This window comes from Hippocampus comes, unplaced genomic scaffold (assembly GCF_001891065.2).
Source record: "Hippocampus comes isolate QL1 unplaced genomic scaffold, H_comes_QL1_v1.1 scaffold237, whole genome shotgun sequence".
Classification (NCBI taxonomy): Eukaryota; Metazoa; Chordata; class Actinopteri; order Syngnathiformes; family Syngnathidae; genus Hippocampus; species Hippocampus comes.
This window is the reverse complement of record NW_017806159.1, coordinates 2190981-2210436: the sequence shown is the minus strand read 5'-3', so window position 1 is coordinate 2210436 and position 19456 is coordinate 2190981. Positions and strand designations below refer to the sequence as shown.

Below are 19456 nucleotides of genomic sequence, written 5' to 3'. Positions count from 1 at the left end.
GTGTGTGTGTGTGTGTGTGTGAGGTTGCACTTCAACAATTAACTGCTACAGCTCATGACATTATCGAGCGCAAACACAGGTCAGGTAAATGCATGTAACATTCTCACATGTAAGACAAAAACTGGATCAATTTGACTTGCTTTCACCCTTTTTGCAGACCTGCAGTAGGAATTCCATGTGGTATGTGTATTGGGTTTCAGTGAGGAGACATAATCCCCACCCCGCTTACAAACCCACCCCTACTTCACAACCAACCTAGTCCTCCTCACTTCTTTATTTCCAGAGAGGAAAGAGCAAATAATGGGACACTGAGTGGGGCTGCAGCTTTGAAGAGAAAGAGCTTTTTTTTTCTTCCCTAGAGGAGTTCTTGTTGTGGAAGTAAATGCAACACAGCGTACATTGTGCAAATAGAAAAGCTTCAGATCTGCGGGAGCAACTGAGAGAACGTCTTAACAGCAACACAAAAGCCAGTGTGGAGGAAGAGAACTCCCAGCGATGAATACAACCACTGTCGTCAGTGCGCTTTTGTTCCTGCTCCACATTTCATCTCAAGATGCAGAAGCACATAGGTGAGTTGCAACCATTATAAGCATTTCATCGCTGTCCTGAGAAAAACACGGAGGTCCATTTTTGCCATTTTTACATGAATGGGGTACCTGCGTTTCAGACATCCCATTGGTGTATTTTTTTTTAAATGACAAAAGTTGACATACGTGTTTTTCACAGGACAGTGACGATTTGTGGGTTCAGTGTGTTTTTTGATTTTTTTTTTAAACGGCATTCATTTAACTCTCATGCTATATAATCAACGTAATGGCATGTTTCACTGTTCCAACTGTCGGTTAAATGGGGCAACGGAAGTTAATACCTAAAGAGCACCTGTCACTCTCCCGTGGGCTATTTTGGTTGATTTAACTCCTGTCTCAGATTCCTCAAGTTCCGCCGGAGCCGAGACCCCTTTTAGGGGGTTGCTGCCCGACACCCCAAAACTGAGCCTGATGGATGTATAAACATGGCGACTCATCTCATTATGCATTCCTAAAATGTTGAATCTCTGTGTAAAAAGACTTCATTTACTTCAGGTTCTAAATATACACATGTAATGTCACCTCTTTGCACTGTACGTTATTCTAAATGTGATGCATGCTGATGCCAGAACAGAAGTGGAGGAAGATGCCGGCCCACAAAAACAGACTACACTAGAATATCACTCATTGGAGCGTACAGACCTCCGCCAAGACCATAAAATCATGGCGCGCATTAATCGAGTTTGTTTCATCCATCTGTTTGTCAGTTAAGATCCGAGCTCTTAGCTCATGGAGGATGACGAGAAGTTGCAAACGGATGGCCAGGATGTCCTTTTATGTAGCATGCCGCGGAGGGTCCCATTGACGGCTTGCCTTGGCATCATCAAAAGTTTTATAAGTGGCTCGAAATGGCAAAAGTGAAAATAAACTCCACTATCAACGCCTTGACCAAGATCCTCGACAATATTTCATGGCGGGCGCGGTGACATGAAATTCAGTTCAGTCGTATATTTTATGTGTAATCGTGCAACCACTCCAACAAAAGTAACAACAAAAGGGTTGCAAGAAGAGTGCATTCATACCTCCGGCCACCGAGGCGGAACCTGTACCACCTGTCATACTGTCGCTGGCAGGAACAACTACAACCTTCAGCTGGTCACTTTAATCAATGACATTTATGAAAAATTCGAACTTCGCAGCAAAATCTAGTTTGGCTTGTAAAGTAGAAATATTCAAACACAACCATGCGCTCTGTGCTCGGTGGAGGTAATTAGGTGTTGCGTAAGGTGTCAAGGTGCAGGAAGCAGGAAGAGTCTGATTAGGGTGATTTTCAACATCCTGTCAACTGACTGTTGCTCTTTGGGGAATCCCACTTTTATGACCAAAGGAAGCATGGAAGGAGGTTTGACTATGTTTTCATACCACTACTATAATTAGCATGAAAAAAAAATGCCCATTTGTTAGACTAAGGATGTGTTGGTATCCTTCTTTTCTTCCCTTTTTTTTCTCCTTTGGACATGCTTACACGGACCACCAAGCTACACGTGTTTCAATGTTAAGTGGCTCGAAATGGCAAAAGTGAAAATAAACTCCACTATCAACACCTTGACCAAGATCCTCGACAATATTTCATGGCGGGCGCGGTGACATGAAATTCAGTTCAGTCGTATATTTTATGTGTAATCGTGCAACCACTCCAACAAACTGACAACAAAACGGCACTCAGTAGAGTGCATTCATACCTCCGGCCACCGAGGCGGAACCTGTACCACCTGTCATACTGTCGCTGGCAGGAACAACTACAACCTTCAGCTGGTCACTTTAATCAATGACATTTATGAAAAATTCGAACTTCGCAGCAAAATCTAGTTTGGCTTGTAAAGTAGAAATATTCAAACACAACCATGCGCTCTGTGCTCGGTGGAGGTAATTAGGTGTTGCGTAAGGTGTCAAGGTGCAGGAAGCAGGAAGAGTCTGATTAGGGTGATTTTCAACATCCTGTCAACTGACTGTTGCTCTTTGGGGAATCCCACTTTTATGACCAAAGGAAGCATGGAAGGAGGTTTGACTATGTTTTCATACCACTACTATAATTAGCATGAAAAAAAAAATGCCCATTTGTTAGACTAAGGATGTGTTGGTATCCTTCTTTTCTTCCCTTTTTTTTCTCCTTTGGACATGCTTACATGGACCACCAAGTTACACGTGTTTCAGTGTGAAGAGAACATTTTGCTCCAAGCAACAAATGCAAACTCTCCATGTGAGCTATAAATATTGGTCGGACAATAAGATTACACGTCTTACCTTGAACCTCTCTGCTCTTCTACAAAGGCAGCTCAGACAAGTTTCTACTGGAAACCAACCAGGTGTGTGTCGCTATGGCAGGAGGCTGGAGTGTTGCTACGGCTGGAAGAAAAATCGCAGAGGCCAGTGTGAGGGTAAGAAAGGTCAAGGTTGATTGATTCATTAAAATTCATTATTCATTCATTAAAAAAAAATAAAAATAATGGGATATCGAATTATCATTGTGTCTTGTCTTAATATCTGCTACATTGGATGCATTTATGAGTACTGATCTCCTAATCGTAATCAAAAGTGGATTGGGCTTTGTTGCCTTTGCTCTTCCTGAATCTTACAAAATCCACATCTTTCCACTTTGTGGGACTGTCTGAAATAATGGGATATCGAATTATCATTGTGTCTTGTCTTCATATCTGATACCGATCTCCTAATCATAATCAAAAGTGGATTGGGCTGTGTTGTCTTTGCTCTTCCTGAATCTTACAAAATCCACATCAAACAGAATCATACATTACGTCGAGAAATTTTGCACAACTGTATACTTTCCACTTTATGGGACCGTCTAGTAAAGACCAGTCTATGAACAAAGCGCGATTGTGCCTTTGTGAACAAGCAAGGGTTTGGATTTGGAATTTGGTATGGAAGAACTTAACCTCAACCACATCAAACCACAAAAAGAACCTTGTAACATGTAAAAGCCATCATTTTTGCTTTTTTCTTTGTCTCTTTTCCGAGTCACTTAACGGCACCGCCAGAGAATGGAGGAAACAAAGTTGATCCCATCTGTTTTCCAGTATTTTATATACGCACACCAGATGCTGCCACTGACGTTGTCGAGCATCTAATTATCTAACCATGGGATGCCTTGTCATTGTGTGAAAGCACACACAGTTGCTGCAACGTTCCACATCGCTAGGTTCTGTATTACAAAGTCACATTAATGCAGTATCTTCTGTTGCAAGTTTGCACCAACTCTGTGTCGAAGTGCTTATGGATCAAGTGATAGCCAGGCCATCTCTAAACTCCAATAAAAATCCTCAGACAAACTCTTAAGTCCAAGTCTCCAAGACTTATAGACTTATAGATCATTGTTGTACATCATACACACAAGTATGTGCAGTTTCTTAAAGGGGAAGTCAACCCCAAAATTTCTTGAAAATAATATGTTCTATGCGCCTCCACGAGTCTAAACGCAGTATTCTGATTTAATAATGCGTTTGTGGAAAATGAGTTCAGCAGCAGAATCTACCCGTTTTTAGCCGTCTCAGGGGGCGGCCATTTTGCCACGTTCCGTCAACTGAAAATGACATCACATTTGCTCAGGGCTCAGCTAACGACCAATCACGGCTCACCCGTTTTCTGAAGCCGACTACTAAGATTGATCTGCTTCTTCATGCTAAATGTTTTTTCCAGCTCAGTGTGAGCCAGGCTGCAAGCACGGCGAATGCGTTGGACCCAACAAATGCAAGTGCTTCCTGGGATACACTGGAAAAACATGCAACCAGGGTGAATATGCATTCTCGGTTATAACTTTTGGATTGAAAAGTGCTGCTTCCAGTTGACGGAATGGGAAAATATACTTTTTCCTCATTCGAAGACTTGAACGAATGTGGCTTGATCCCTCGTCCGTGTGAACATCGCTGCATGAACACCCATGGCAGTTACAAATGTTACTGCCTCAACGGATACACCTTGATGCCTGATGGATCTTGTGGCAGTGAGTATCTCCTAATAATCGTCTTTGCACATAATATATAAAATTTTCATTCAGGGATTTTGTGTATGTGTGTGTGTATGTGTGTGTGTGTGTTGCTGAACATGCATGTTAGATTCCAGGACCTGCTCGCTCGCTCATTGTCAGTATGGCTGCGAGGAAGTTCAGGGCGAGATTCGCTGCCTCTGCCCCTCTGTGGGACTGCAGCTGGCAGCAGATGAGAGGACTTGCGTAGGTGAGGAAAAAAAAGTGACTTTCAAAGAAACTGTTGCACAAGTACATTTGTCTAACATATGGCGCAATCAAAGACAGTAAGAGGTCGGAAAAGAAACTCGGGATGCAAAGAGAGGAAGGAATTGACCTTGGCTTGATTCCAATTCGTTGGGGATTGGGGGTTTATGCAAAGTCGACAACTCTATCAAGATTCCTTTATGCGGCTATTGCATGCTTGGCAGGTAAATCAGAGGGAGGCAATTAGGTTTGTGGTTCCAAAGCACGTTGTGGGCTGAAACAGAGACAATTTGGTGAGGGTACTACTAAAACATAGGGACGGAGACAAAGGAGTTGGAGGCATTTCAGATACCTGAGTGAGCCAACAATCATTTCAAAAATGCTGTACATCTTCATATTTCAGCCTATTTGCCATTGCTGACATTTACAAGGCCCTGTAAGACAGATGCACTCATAAGGGGAGGCATCTGGACAAAGAGAGCCTCACCTAGAGGCAAAATAGTTGTCTCGCTGGCTTTAGTTATACCAGCAGTTACTGGCATTATTTATGAACACATGCACACACTCATGCTCCATGTTATCCTACTCATAACTGACAAGGTTAAAATGTTCTCATCAAACGTACACATGAAAAACATGTCTGACTGCTTCGACAAGCTATAGATAGAATGCCTGTCCGTATGACATCAGTGTGGTTCTTCATCTCCATAAAGTCAGGTGATGAGCAGTCCAGGTTGGAGGTCACATTTCTCATTGTGCAGTTTTCTGGCATGGAGCAATCATGAAATAGAGCAGACAAGGATGAGAAATGTGACTTCTACGGCATTAGATTTTGGTACAGCTGTCTGACTCGGCCCATGATTTTTAGAAGTTGCAGTGCATCCGCATCAAAATTAAGAGGAAGAAACAATTTTTAACATGCAGTTGATACTCCTGGGGATGTAATTGTTACGATTGTTCTTGTGACTTGGCGTTATGTGCTTGATTTCCCCGCAGATATTGACGAATGTGCGACTGGAAGCAACCTGTGTCCATATAACAGGCAATGTGTGAACACATTCGGCAGCTATTTCTGCAAGTGCCGGGATGGATTTGATCTGAAATATGTAGATGGAAAATATGACTGTGTAGGTAAGGTATCCCTAAAATCATTCGGGACTCACCTCCGTGTTTATTTATGATCCTAAAGGTACAAAAGGCTTTTTTTTTCCCAATTTCCAGACCTTGACGAGTGTGCATCCAGCACCAACAAGTGCAGCCGTCAAGCTGTCTGTCTGAACACTCAAGGATCATACAAGTGCAGGTGCAAGTCAGGCTTCCGAGGCAATGGCTTTGAATGCTCCGGTGAGTTCCCAGACATGATATTCTAGACGGAGTTACAAAGCAACTAGTCTCACGGGTTTCATTTGATATGTCATAAATCTTCATGCAAAGTGTTCAACAACATATGTCTGTCTTTTTCTGACACTCTGCTGGACCGACAGACATTCTACAGCTGCATAGTTTTAGTTTAAGTATTAACATATAACCAGTCTGTCCGAGACTGATTTCCTGCACTCGGAGCCAGTAAGATTTTGCAGATGTTGGAAGGAGTGAGCCAGAGATTGTCAGCACACTTCAGTAAATATGTTAGTGTTTGGCAATTGAAGAAAAATGGCAAGATTCATTAGCCTTCGTCCAGGTGACGGTTACGTACACTAAAGTGATATCGATCGTCAGACAGAGGATCTTGATTGAAATAAAGGTGCTTTTATTTCTTATAGTCAAGCCGTTTTATCAGAGGTCATGGAATGGAAAGAAAGACAGGGCAGATCATGTCCTCAATGGTGAGACTGTGTGGAATTCGAGACGCTGCTTTCACTGCTACCTCCCTGCCCGGCAACTCCATTAACCGCCTGCTTCCTCGACTCTTTCCAAAAAGTCGTCTTCTTGACTTTGCTCGTGGCTGGTCATGTCGTCTCACAGCACATTATGTTTGAAATCAGGCCTGCAAACTGCTGCATGACCTTTGACCATATAACGTACAAATATTGGCGTGATTGAATGCTTTTGCCAACAGGTAACAAATCTGAATGACATTAGTATTATGATGTTTCAATTGCATGTTAGTCATTGCAAATATATGCAGTCTTGCCTTTTTGTTAATAGTAATACGCAAGGTATTCAGAAGATGCGCTGATGCATAACATTCTGGTGAAACACTGTCAGTTTGAAGTCCCACGCGCCTAATTTGGTTCCTGTCTTTGCCTATAGCCATACCAGACTCCGAAGAAAGGCCGGGACATCTGGGCGGTAAACTTGAGAATGAGAGAATCAAAAACATTATCCCTGAACCAGTTGCAACCCCGCGCACGAGAACACACCAGCAGCCATTTGACTATGCCGGAGAGATCCACACGGGCGATCCAACTGTGGAGACGCCAGTGGATGAGTTTCCCGAGGAAGAAGAAGAGGAAGAGGAAGAAGAAGAAGAGGAAGACAACCAGCTTAATCCAAGAGGAGATGTTTTCGGTAAGTGGCTTCTGCTCTGTGTAAATGGTAACGAGAAATCCATTTGTATCGCTTCATAGTACTCAAAGCACTCTAACACTGTGTCTCATTCAACTACTAGTGATGCAGCATCAAGAGTCACTACGGGTTAGGTATCTTGCTCAACAACACTTTGAGATGGTCATAACGGCTCAGGAGTGAAACCAAAACCTTCAGGGTGAAAGACCAGACGACCACCGGAGCGCCGCACATTCCAACAACGCTCTTAGTTTCATTGAATCATAGTACCCTAAAATCCTAAAATGCCTTCGATAGCACGCCCGGAATCATTCAGATACAATTCAAAATGCCAGGCCTCAGATCTCAGACCAAGGGAGACAGTCGTGTTCCTTTTTCTTCCGGAACCACGTTCATTCTTCTTGGCAAGGAATGTGTCAAGGACATTCAATCAAAATACTTGATTTCTTAGAAAGCGCTTTGTTGATTTTGTTGATGTCGTGTCTACAACCAATGAAACAGGTAGAATTCTGATGTGACAGTGCAAGATGATTGGTTTATGTTGTCAAGAAATTAGGGCCGTCTATAAAAACAAAAACAAAAAAAAAATGGTGAACAGTGCGGTCTGCAAGTGGTATGTATGCATTTTACTTTAGGTCGCATTTCACCTGTAATCTTTAGGGAAACAGTCTGTGAAAGGCATTGCACAGCAAGAGACAGGCCTTAAGGCATCCATCACCTACTGGAGAGATTTTTTTTTTTTAACTCTTGGCAAGTGAGAGCTGAAGGATAACACTCGTCCTGGATCAGTTTCCCATACCCTGGGAGAAGGTTAAGAAGCCTTTTATGACGCTTTCCTCAAAACAGCTGTCGTTCAAACAGAGCGACTCCTAGTAGGAAGGTCTGTCGTCAGCACTGGAGATCTTTCACTGCGCTCGACCACTTAAGGGTGTTCAGGTTCAATAAGCCCAGCTGTCACTTGTCTAAATGTCTAAAGCCGCCTGCCTTGGGGGCGGTTTGCTACAAGAGCCCTGAAATGCTTGGGGGCTGCATCCTAAAGTCGTAGTTCCTCGCCACTCAGGACACAAGTGACAGCAGGGCAGGTAAAAGCCTGCTGGTTGAAAGACAGTGTCAGATGGCGTCAGATGTTCTAGCCAGATAGATGTGTTGTGATAAAGTCATCGACCATTTTTGCATGTATCATGTTCAGCCTTTTTTTTATAACTGGGACCACAATACAAGATCACTCATACTTGTTCTTCTCTCTCAATGTAGCATCCGAGGACTTTGAATCAGTTTTTGGTCCGGCCAGAGAGGTCAAACAGTTTGAAACAGCGCCACCTCAGGAAGGTATAAAAATGACACTTTTATTGCATACATTGGAGTTGAACATAATTATTTCACTAACGATTAGTCCACTATGCCGCCCTTGTTCATGCTAACCATTCAAAAAAAAAAAAACAACAACAACGACAAAAAAAACACTATTTGAGCTGCTTATGCTCCCAAGGGTCACGGGAGTGCTGGAGCCTATCTGAGCAAATATTTTCCATCATTATTAAAATTGTATATACGAACTGTTGTACAGATGTGGAAAGAATTACTCTTAAATATAAAACAGAAATACAACAAGAGGTATATGAAAGACAAAAATACATGTCCATTTTGTGAAACTTCTTGAAAATGTTGGTCCAAATCTGCATTGATTGACAAACCCTCTTTTATATCACTGCATAATGAGTTTTGACAAATTGGATGATGACAACTATTAATGATGACAACTTTTCTTTCTTGGCACTAGAGTTTATCATGGACTGCAACTTTGATCAGGGAGCATGTGAGTGGGTTCAAGACAAGACTGATGACATGGACTGGAGCGTCGCTTATCATGGAAGAGGTAATGACAAATGTCTTATTTTCACAAATAATGGTCGAAGATTACTACTACAGTAGTTACCAAGTCTATTTAATGGGAGGCAGTTTTGGTATAACATTAAAAAATATTATTGGTTCTGTTTATTACACCTTATGTGAACCAAACTAGAGTTGAATACAAAATTTAAAGATGACTATTTTGGAGCAGCAAAACGGCAACAAACATGCTGTTTAGCCCAATTTAAACATATATACAAGCAGACACTACATTCAATTTGTTCATTGGCAAATACTTGCCACACTATGAATACTGAGCTGTTTTTTCAGGGGCTGAGTACTACATGTCTATGAGTGGTCTACTTGGGGAGGAGGAGGACGTAGCTAAGCTCAAATTGCTGCTCAGTGATCGAACCACACAGGGCAGCTTCTGCCTGACCTTCAACTATCGTGTGGTGGGTCATAACGTGGGCACGCTCAGGGTGCTGCTGGATAATAACGCTTACCCGGTTTGGGAGCAAAACCACAGCAGGAATCAGGAATGGCAGACGGAGCTCCTCACTGTGGCCTGGAAAGAGGAAGCACCACAATCAGTGAGTCATTTGGTGATGTTGTATATCATTTCAATACTCCATACAATTGCGAAAAAGATTTTTTCAGACAAAGAATAATAATTCGTAACACAATGTACTACTACAGATGATACCCTGATGCTGGGAAGATGTTGTTGTTGCTAGTCTTATTAGATCTGAGTGCAGCGCTTAATGTGACACGTGGTGTCCCTCAGGGGTCAGTCCTCGTACCTCTTTTGTTCAGTCTGTATACTCTGTTACCCTTGAGTCAAATGCTTCAAAATGCTAATGTTAGCTATCATGGCTATGCAGATGCCACATAGGTATATTTAGCAGTTTCCCGAAATGACAGCGGTTCAATTGATATTTTGGGTCACTGTCTAAATCCAGGTTAAAAACTATGCTTGCTTTTCCATATTCCTTCGATGAAGGTATTGTAAGCATTTTTAGATCATTATTCACTATATGGTCTGTTTGTAATTTCAGGGAGCTGCTTTTTATTTCTGCCTTTTTCTTTTAAATGTCTCTAAATCTTTAGTTTGTAAATATGTTTAAATGTTGTCAAAGTACATTCTTTTTATAATTTTAATCAGGTACTTCTTTTTACTTTGCCTTTCAATATCTTCAACTGTTGTGTTTGTAAATATTTTTCAGCGTTGTGCTTTTTGTTGTGTGAAGCACATTGAGTTGCTTTGTGTACGGTATGAAATAAATAAAGTCGCTTTGCCTTGCCTTATAGATCATCTTTGAAGCTCAGCGTGGGAGACACGTTGGAGGGGAGATCGGGCTGGACAATGTTGTGTTGACCTCGGGGCCGTGTCAAGATGCTATATTCAGTCGGTTACAGTAAATGCAAACATGTTTCCGTTTAAAGCCGGTATCTAACCGAGCGGCGAAAGTGCAAGTGTGTGAGATACTGCTATATTCAGTCGGTTACAGTAAATGCAAACATGCTTCCGTTTAAAGCCGGTATCTGAGCGGCGAAAGTGCAAGCGTGTGAGATACGGTAAGGGGAGACGTGAATGCCGAGGAAAGGTAGTTTCTTGTTTTGCACATACAATTGATGTTTCTTTACTTGTTACCGTATCGTAGAAATGACATATTACCGCGTACGTCAGATGCCATTCACCTAATCTTGTAGCGTGAAGCAAGCGCATCTGTCAGCTGGGGTCTGGTCGCAGCTAAAATGTCGCTACTTATCGGTGATCCAGACCGAGTCGCTGATTGGTCTTTTCTGTCACGTGACCAGGGCTGTCTGTTGCTTCCAAGCTCGCTATCGTTAGCATCCCAACAGGCTACTGGCGCTAGCATCGAGCCTTCGGACAGTCAAGGAAACGACCTGTCATTGTTGATCTCGGCCAACGAAAAAAAGGCAAGGAGGTGACACACACATACACTCAACATCTTTCTTTGATTTCGCGGCCAAACCGGCGTGGACGCGGTTAGTTACATAGACCGAACTGCAACGTAGCGATTTTGGTCTGAAGTAAACTTGGCCAACGTCACACTACTAAAAATTTAGTTGCCTTCAAAATAACTATCTGTGCAGATGCCTTGCTGTCCTATTTATTGTTTGGGATCTGCCTGACAAGGGCGAGCTTGTGAAGCATTATCCGCGATCGCAGTGTCATCGGCATACTACGTACGTACAACATGTACATATCGCGTCACAGCTATGCCATTGTAGGATTCAACTACATATCGGGAGCGTTTCTATGTAGTACGTTTTTCTACGTCCGTTGCGAGCTGCCCTGTTGAAGAAGCGCTCTCCTACCAACCATTTACAAGCAAACGGCTGTGTTGTAGGCAGCGCAAGTGGAGTTTACATGGCCGTCCATTCCAACACTGAACAAACGAGCATGTGACTGACTAGCAGGGTCTGCACCACATGATCTGGACCAGTGGAGGAAGCCTAAATCAATCAGTGGTGAGTCTCCAACCAGCCATCACATCTCGTGATTGTGTTTTAGTAAAAAGAAACGCATTTTTTGTGATAGTCTTGTATCAAAAGGACTTGATGTGTTTTGTGGTCAATGGCATTTATTTACTCAGCCACAAACAGAACCAGTTGACTGCACACGTATGTCAATTAAAAACCCGTTTGACTGCATCTTAGTTCGTAAAACCCTGCACCGAAAATGGCAGAATTTTGCACCAGAAACTAGGCCTGGATGAATAGAGAAAATGTAATAATCCTAGAAACTTGTCTCTGTGTCCCATCCACCACTGTGTGTTGCATGTGTGCATTTTAATGCTTTATTATGTATGTATGAGAGCCATTGATCGTGTACGAGCACTCATCTAACTTTGGTGCAGGCAGTCCGGGGAGGGTGTCTGTCTCTGTATCTGCACTGTGATTGACTGGCGACCAGACCATACAATCACACAGCGTTTATTCGATTGAAGGCTACTATTTGGAGAAATACGGCTTTGCTTGTTAAACAAAGCAGTGACATGTTGCATCATTGAAACAGGTCATACCTTCATCGCAGTGATTTGCCACGAGCGGCCATGTCGAACAAAACGTCTCTGCTGAAAGTCATCCTCCTGGGCGACGGCGGCGTGGGAAAGAGCTCCATCATGAACCGCTACGTCACCAACAAGTTTGATGCGCACCTTTTTCACACCATCGGCGTGGAGTTCCTCAACAAGGACCTGGAGGTGGACGGCCACCAGGTCACCTTGCAGATCTGGGACACCGCCGGCCAGGAGCGCTTTCGCAGCCTGAGGACTCCTTTTTACCGAGGCTCCGACTGCTGCTTGCTCACCTTCAGCGTCGACGACAACCAGAGCTTCCTCAATTTGGGCAACTGGAAGAAGGAGTTCATCTACTACGCGGACGTCAAGGAGCCGGAGAAGTTCCCTTTCGTCGTGCTGGGCAACAAACTAGATGTTAGCGAGAGGCAGGTGTCTGCTGAGGAGGCCCGGCAGTGGTGCCAGGAGAACGGCGACCATCCGTATTACGAGACCAGCGCCAAGGACGCCACGAACGTAGCGGTGGCCTTCGAGGAGGCGGTGCGCAGGGTTTTAGCGATGGACGAGCGAGCGGACCACCTCATCCCCACGGACACGGTCAAGCTCCACAGAAAGCCTCGCTCGGCCACCACCTGCTGCTCATAACATCCAAGTGGCTGTGCGCAATGTTAAATAATGCTGTTAAAGTGACAAGGCTGTATTAACACCTTATTGGAACTTCTAACACATTTGATTTGTTCTGTCAGGGTTTGCTTACAGATGGGGTCTGTTTAATCGGGGAAGCACGAAGTGTGTCTTAGTACAAAAGTACACCGAATCCTTCACTCAGTTCAAAGGTCACATTTTAAGAATGAATTAACTGCATATTAGCTTTGTGTGGGTACCTAAAAAAAACATGCCAATCTGTAGATGAGTGCAATTACGTGAAGATTTTGTTAATATTTAGATTGGCATCTTTTTTTTTTTTTAGCGCTTAGGCATGTTACTAACAAATCAATCGATTTGACACCAGTGTTGCTCTTAAAGTTAGGCCGATTTGTTTGTTTGTTTTTTCATGAAACAGAAGAAAAACTCAACAACAGCTGGATGGACCTACATTTCTTTCAGCTAAACCAGAACAAATCAGAGGTAATTGTTTTGTGCAATAAAGAAAGGAGGATTGCTATTTGAAAACACTTGAAGTCACTATCTTTAGAAACCAAAGACCAAGTCCGAAATCTCAGACTGCTACTGAAAATTCTTCTACTGGTCGATAAATCACTGAATGGTTTGGGTCCTGAATATTTAAATAATGTTGATTGAATATAAAAGCTGAGATCAGCAGATTTGGGTTAAAATTGTGGGAGCCAGAGTTAAAAGTAAACATGGTGAAGCTGCATTTTGGTGTTATGCTACACACAAATGGAATAAGGTGCCAACAGAAGTGAAGCTAGCCCAGCGTGTAAATGCTTTTAAATCTACATGAAAAACCTTTAATTTTAGTTGTCTCAACTGTTTTTAATCATTTTCTTTTCGATGTTTTGGAAACCTACTTTTATTTCTTTACTTTTAGTTTTCTGTTAAGTGTTTAAATGTTGTCAAAGTACATTCTTTTTATAATTTTAATCAGGTACTTCTTTTTACTTTGCCTTTCAATATCTTCAACTGTTGTGTTTGTAAATATTTTTCAGCGTTGTGCTTTTTGTTGTGTGAAGCACATTGAGTTGCTTTGTGTACGGTATGAAATAAATAAAGTCGCTTTGCCTTGCCTTATAGATCATCTTTGAAGCTCAGCGTGGGAGACACGTTGGAGGGGAGATCGGGCTGGACAATGTTGTGTTGACCTCGGGGCCGTGTCAAGAAGATGACTCTCCGATCTTTTAAGAATCAAATGTATCAAAGTCATATCGACAATGTTTCAAAAAGTTAAGACATTCTAAGAGCCAGTGATTGCATATTAGCTGAAATGGGATGGCCTGATTTTTTATAAAAATCTTAAAATACTGAAAGGCCAACACTTGATGGTCAAGTTCAGTCATTATGTATAATAGATTGCTTTAAGAATATTTTTTGTTGTGTAATTTGAAACTTGGTGTGACATCAATAGTTAGGCTAGTTTGTATGATTTTATCAACATTATCTGTGGATTATTGCTGTAAATTCTGCTTTCACATCTCTCTGTAGTTTTACATTAAATCTCTTGTTTTATATCTCTGTCTCTTGTGGCTGTACTGTGAATACAATGCATTACAGTGGGCATCATCACAGTTTAATACCACGAAGGAATTGTCTACTAATTGAATGCAATTGACCATATATGGGTGACACGGTGAACGACTACTGGTTAGCATATCCAATGACTGGTTTGCACTGCCCGCCACACAGTACACACGCGCAGGGTTCGATTCCGGCTGTGGCCTTCCTGTGTGGATTTTGCATGTTCTCCCCTTGCCTGTGTGGGTTTTCTCCGGGCAGACCAGGTTCCTCCCACATTCCCAAAAAACATGCATGGCAGGTTGATTAGGCACTCCAAATTGTCACTAGGTGTGATTGTGAGCGTAAATGGTCGTTCGTCTATGTGTACCCTGCTAGTAGCTGGCAACCGGTTCAGGGTGTCCCCCGCCTACTGACCAAAAACAGCTGGGATAGGCTCCAGCACCTTCCGGGACCCTTTGGAGGATAAAGCGGATCAGAAAATGGATGGATGGATGGATGAAATGTAAGGACTTCCTGCTCTTTAGGCATGACTTAATGCGTAAATTATTTCATTATATGACAATTTATGTCAAAAATGATAAATAATGGCTTCATTCCCATGACACAGTATGAGGGTGGGAAAAAAATCCCACTGTGATTTTTCCAATAATTTTTTCTTATCAGCAAAAAATGTTCTTGTAAAAATGCAACTTTTTTTCCACGTGACTTTGGGATTATTTTACACAAATGTCAACTGTTTTCAGCGTCTTATGACTTCATTTTGTTAACTTTATGACTTTGTCATTATACATTGTCATTCAGTCAATAGGACTTTTTCCACATGAAAAAAAAAAATCACATCTTTCTGTAAACATTTTGACTTAACTTTGAAAAAAATTAAGGACATTACACTTTTCTATGCATGTTGCATTTTTATTCAAATTTTTGCAACTTTTACCATTTAACAACTTTATTCTAGTAATACTGCGATTGGTATGACATTAAGTCATCATAACCGTAGGAGAAAAAAACAAGAGAACTCAACACTTTAACCTGTCCACACACAGGGTACGGGAGCTGCACTTGATCAGTTTGAAAGACATCCTGAAAGAGTTAAAACACTTCCAGGATCCATGTGCTCGCTGCTCTGTCACATTCACTGCAATACCGCAATCACCCTGCAGTCAGGAAGGAATGTTCACACAGCGGAAACGAGACAGGAACGATAACAATGGAAACACCAGCTCATTGCAAACGAAACAAATATATGCGCATTCGCACATTCTTAGGTCATCAAGATTAAAAATATTCCACAAAAATGACTCATGATGAGTTGGGTAATGAAGAGGGCAAGGTCGTACACGCAACACATACAGACAGACAGTCTAGTTACACATACTTTTGGAGAAGTCGGGAGTTTTCAAGGACATTTTTAAGATATGAAGACCGTGACAGTTCATGCTAGGACAGTTTGGAGGAAAAATGTGTGGCCTCATCCCGAGGAAAATCCTATCATTTGTGCAATACAGCATTTTCCTGTACTTAAGCCAAGTCTTGAGGTTCAAACTACACATAACGTGGTGTAGAATAATATTAAATATACTTTTTAGGGAATAACATTTCTGTCTTGCTTTTGATGAATACATCAAATACAACATTCTATGCAACCGCATTTTAATGTCAGTCGTTATGGTGGTACTTAAAGAGATAAATATTCGCACAACCTTACAAGTTCACCCTAATTTTTTTTTATGCTTGTAAATGTATGACTTAGGACTTGTGGGCTTTTTCCATAGGTTCAACCACATCACTCTCATTCTGTCATATATGCCCTGGCTCTGTGTTCATTTGCTCATAACATCCAAGTGGCTGTGCGCAATGTTAAATAATGCTGTTAAAGTGACAAGGCTGTATTAACACCTTATTGGAACTTCTAACACATTTGATTTGTTCTGTCAGGGTTTGCTTACAGATGGGGTCTGTTTAATCGGGGAAGCACGAAGTGTGTCTTAGTACAAAAGTACACCGAATCCTTCACTCAGTTCAAAGGTCACATTTTAAGAATGAATTAACTGCATATTAGCTTTGTGTGGGTACCTAAAAAAAACATGCCAATCTGTAGATGAGTGCAATTACGTGAAGATTTTGTTAATATTTAGATTGGCATCTTTTTTTTTTTTTAGCGCTTAGGCATGTTACTAACAAATCAATCGATTTTTCACACTGCACATGTTTTTTGCCTCGTGAATTGATTCTAGGTCCTCAAAGTACAGATGCTCCCTAATCCATATAAACATTAAAACTGGAAACTTGTATTATGTTATTTAATCACTCGTACAAGAAATTAAGATTGGAGGACAACCGCCGACTGCCCGAAGGCAGCTGGGCTAGGCTCCAGCACGCCCGCGAAAATGGATGGACAGCATGGGTGCAATTCTGCCGATTATTTAAGATTACCTTTGGATTTTGGGTCAGTTGATTTTGGGGGATTGTCTTGGATATTGAGCTTATTGTTTGTGGTTTTAACTTTACAGTTAGTTTTTTTTCCTAAATGAAATAAAATGCTCATGTGCATTTCTTGTTCATCATCCATATGCCAACCAACAAATAAAGCATCTGAGAATCTGTAAGTGTGTTTTGTGGCCACTTCAAACATGAACTGATGACCTGAAGAAAGGACAAGCATTCTGGACGATGGATGAAGGGGTCTTACGGTATATACTGTGTGCTATCACTTGGAGACTCAGTATTTTGACCTATACTGTACTTCTTGCTGCATTGTAAAAATGCTTATTGGATAAGGGTGATGTGACCTCAGGTGATTGACACCCTGTTTAAAATAAAGCAGCAGCTTCTCATCAAGCAAAGGTGTCCCAACATTGTAAAAACAAAATAAAATGGATCATTCAGAGGGATAGATTGAACCGTCTCATAAGTCAACAGTGTTGCAAGAGGTGATACAAATTAACAAGCAAAGATTTGAGAAAAATCAAACGCAAAGCTACCAGAAAATACAAACAGTTAAATGCCAGGAGGCATGACCAAGATAAGGAAGGTTGAATTCTGACCACCCCGAAAGTGACTTAAGTTGCAGCGTGATGATGTAGCCAAAAAATATCTGAAGGGAGATTTTTTTTTTTTTTCAAAGGTCTTATCGACTCATGAGATAAGAGTGACTATTGATGGACTCATCAGTAGCACGCACAGAGCTCACCTTTGATCATGGCGGAGGTGTGGGGTAATGGCTTGGGCTGATAGCAAAGATTTAACAGTTGGACCTTTTCGGGTCATGAGAGGGACTCAACGTTAACTCTCAAATCTACTTCCAGTTTTTAAGAAATGTTCAACAAACAGTGGCAAGAAGAGTGATTTTTATGCATGACAATGTTCCATGACATAAAAGTAATCCATTTTGTGGCTAGCACATAAAATAATGCCTGCGACACAATTCCACAAAATTCTAACAGAAGACCCATCACTTATCAATCCTGTCGGTAATAGGCAAGCAGGCAAACTATTAGGAATCAAATTAATAGAAAGGTGGTTCTAAAAGGAACCGGTTTTCGATTCCCATTCAGGCTTGATGGACAGCGAATTAATTTGAACAAAACAGGGCGGAAGAAATGCGTTACAGCCTAAGGTGTCACACCTCTATCTCGACTTTAACTGCATTCCTTTCCACACGGGCTCCCTCCTGCTTCTGATATTGTGCAGGCTTCTTTCACCCAGTTTGTATGAGTACCATTAAAACAGAACAGCATCATGAAGAAAAAAAAAAGGAAAATAACTGCTTTTACAGGTAGTGTAAAAGCAGCGCAAACTCTCTTTTTAGGACATAAAGCAATGACCATAATGCAAGTATAGCAGTCACAAAAATGCTTTATAGACATTATTCACAAGACACTTAAAAAAGAACACTCAATCCAGACAGCAACATTGCATTAATAAACATGTTGCACTGAGAACACTGTGCATGTGACACACTTAATTAAGAAGATGTTTCTTTCCAAGAAACTGCACTTTCCTCTCAAATGCCGTGGAGCGGATTGGTGCGTTGGTCTCATAGAATGGATTCATTGCAAACTGGAAGGGAAAAAAACAAAACATTAAATCGGCTACTCACCAACAAACTCTCTGTTGAGGACCGCTATAAGACAGGTGACTAACCTTAATGTATAAATCATACACATCATTAAAAAAGTTCTTGATTCCATCTTCTTGTCGCACATCATGAAGCATGATGAATCTTATATGTATGGCAAGAAATTAAAGAAAACAAGACCACAAATCGATAATGGATGTGGACAAATTGCATACAGTGGGGTGGGGAAACACAACATAATACAATAAAGGATATGTCCTGCAGTGACAAAGGCGGACACAAACCACTCGTTGAACTTGTCCACAGTTTTTAAGTACATGTTGTTAGACAGCCACATGTTTTCATCCACCAAATCCAGGGCTGCATGTGCAATAAACTGGTTTAAATGACGGTGGTCATCCTGTGGTCAAAAAACAAACCGTATCAGCCACTGAAATTAAAGCATCTTCCCTGACAAGTTCAACAGTGGCAGCATAATCATATTCATCATCATCTTACCTTGCATTCAGGCTTCCCGGATGGTAAGAACTCCATCTCAAATACCGGGTTGTCATGATGACCAACCATGACAAAGTAAAAACACCCTGACATTTTTTGTCTTTGTCTGCCTCTGCAGTGGAATCACAACAAGCGAAATACCAGTGAAACAACACCCATTATTTGATCCTCTTGTCCTCAGTGAAACAACAATTACTCCATAATATTAGCATCATTTGTAGCGCATTAACGACAGGCACAATTTCCTAACTACACTTGGAATTGCTGGTTAATGAACATAGGAATATAAAAGTCAGCACCAACACATCAAAAAAAAAATAAATGTAGAAATGATATACAGTACATTTCAAAAACTCGCCCATTATTAAAGGTACGAAACGTTTGTTTACCTGCTGTTGTTACTTCCGGTAAACGACGACGGCTGTCGCATGTAGATGACGACTTTACATAGCCTTTTTTTTTCGAATAAATTATTTTTATGGTGGTGGATAATAATACTCAT

The 19456-nt window shown here is 41.5% G+C and overlaps 3 protein-coding genes and 1 long non-coding RNA gene across 9 annotated transcripts; 2 read left to right on the top strand and 2 right to left on the bottom strand.

Moving 5' to 3' along the window:
• On the top strand, nucleotides 1-14368 carry egfl6 (EGF-like-domain, multiple 6). Of its 2 annotated transcripts, none has more exons than XM_019895366.1 (13): nucleotides 1-569; nucleotides 2859-2965; nucleotides 4242-4334; nucleotides 4426-4545; nucleotides 4658-4777; nucleotides 5770-5904; nucleotides 5995-6117; nucleotides 6537-6599; nucleotides 7027-7284; nucleotides 8536-8610; nucleotides 9062-9157; nucleotides 9463-9725; nucleotides 13935-14368. In XM_019895366.1, exons 1-13 carry the CDS (start codon nucleotides 496-498, stop codon nucleotides 14040-14042), a joined length of 1635 nt encoding a protein of 544 aa, XP_019750925.1. In that variant the 5' UTR covers nucleotides 1-495; the 3' UTR covers nucleotides 14043-14368. The 2 variants fall into 2 exon arrangements, with proteins under 2 accessions (XP_019750925.1, XP_019750924.1); XM_019895365.1 differs by lacking the exons at nucleotides 6537-6599; nucleotides 13935-14368 and adding exons at nucleotides 10444-10529; nucleotides 10797-11075 and having other exon boundaries at nucleotides 4-569.
• Nucleotides 8521-11552, bottom strand: LOC109531226 (uncharacterized). Its single transcript, XR_002171134.1, has 3 exons — nucleotides 11483-11552; nucleotides 9639-9700; nucleotides 8521-8601 (listed from the first exon to the last, which is right to left on the bottom strand). It is a non-coding gene; the product is annotated as an uncharacterized LOC109531226 (long non-coding RNA).
• On the top strand, nucleotides 10978-16980 carry rab9a (RAB9A, member RAS oncogene family). Of its 4 annotated transcripts, XM_019895387.1 has the most exons (3): nucleotides 11520-11631; nucleotides 12179-12825; nucleotides 16214-16980. In XM_019895387.1, exon 2 carries the CDS (start codon nucleotides 12216-12218, stop codon nucleotides 12822-12824), a length of 609 nt encoding a protein of 202 aa, XP_019750946.1. In that variant the 5' UTR covers nucleotides 11520-11631; nucleotides 12179-12215; the 3' UTR covers nucleotide 12825; nucleotides 16214-16980. The 4 variants fall into 4 exon arrangements, with proteins under 4 accessions (XP_019750948.1, XP_019750946.1, XP_019750945.1 ...); XM_019895389.1 differs by lacking the exons at nucleotides 11520-11631; nucleotides 16214-16980 and adding an exon at nucleotides 10978-11076 and having other exon boundaries at nucleotides 12179-13165; XM_019895386.1 differs by lacking the exon at nucleotides 16214-16980 and having other exon boundaries at nucleotides 12179-13165.
• A 732-nt stretch (nucleotides 16981-17712) lies between these two features.
• trappc2 (trafficking protein particle complex subunit 2) lies at nucleotides 17713-19447 on the bottom strand. 2 transcript variants are annotated; one of them, XM_019895390.1, is made up of 5 exons: nucleotides 19344-19447; nucleotides 18955-19066; nucleotides 18712-18856; nucleotides 18522-18607; nucleotides 17713-18437 (listed from the first exon to the last, which is right to left on the bottom strand). In XM_019895390.1, exons 1-5 carry the CDS (start codon nucleotides 19382-19384, stop codon nucleotides 18339-18341), a joined length of 483 nt encoding a protein of 160 aa, XP_019750949.1. In that variant the 5' UTR covers nucleotides 19385-19447; the 3' UTR covers nucleotides 17713-18338. The 2 variants fall into 2 exon arrangements, with proteins under 2 accessions (XP_019750949.1, XP_019750950.1); XM_019895391.1 differs by having other exon boundaries at nucleotides 19298-19347.
• Nucleotides 19448-19456: the final 9 nt, after the last annotated feature.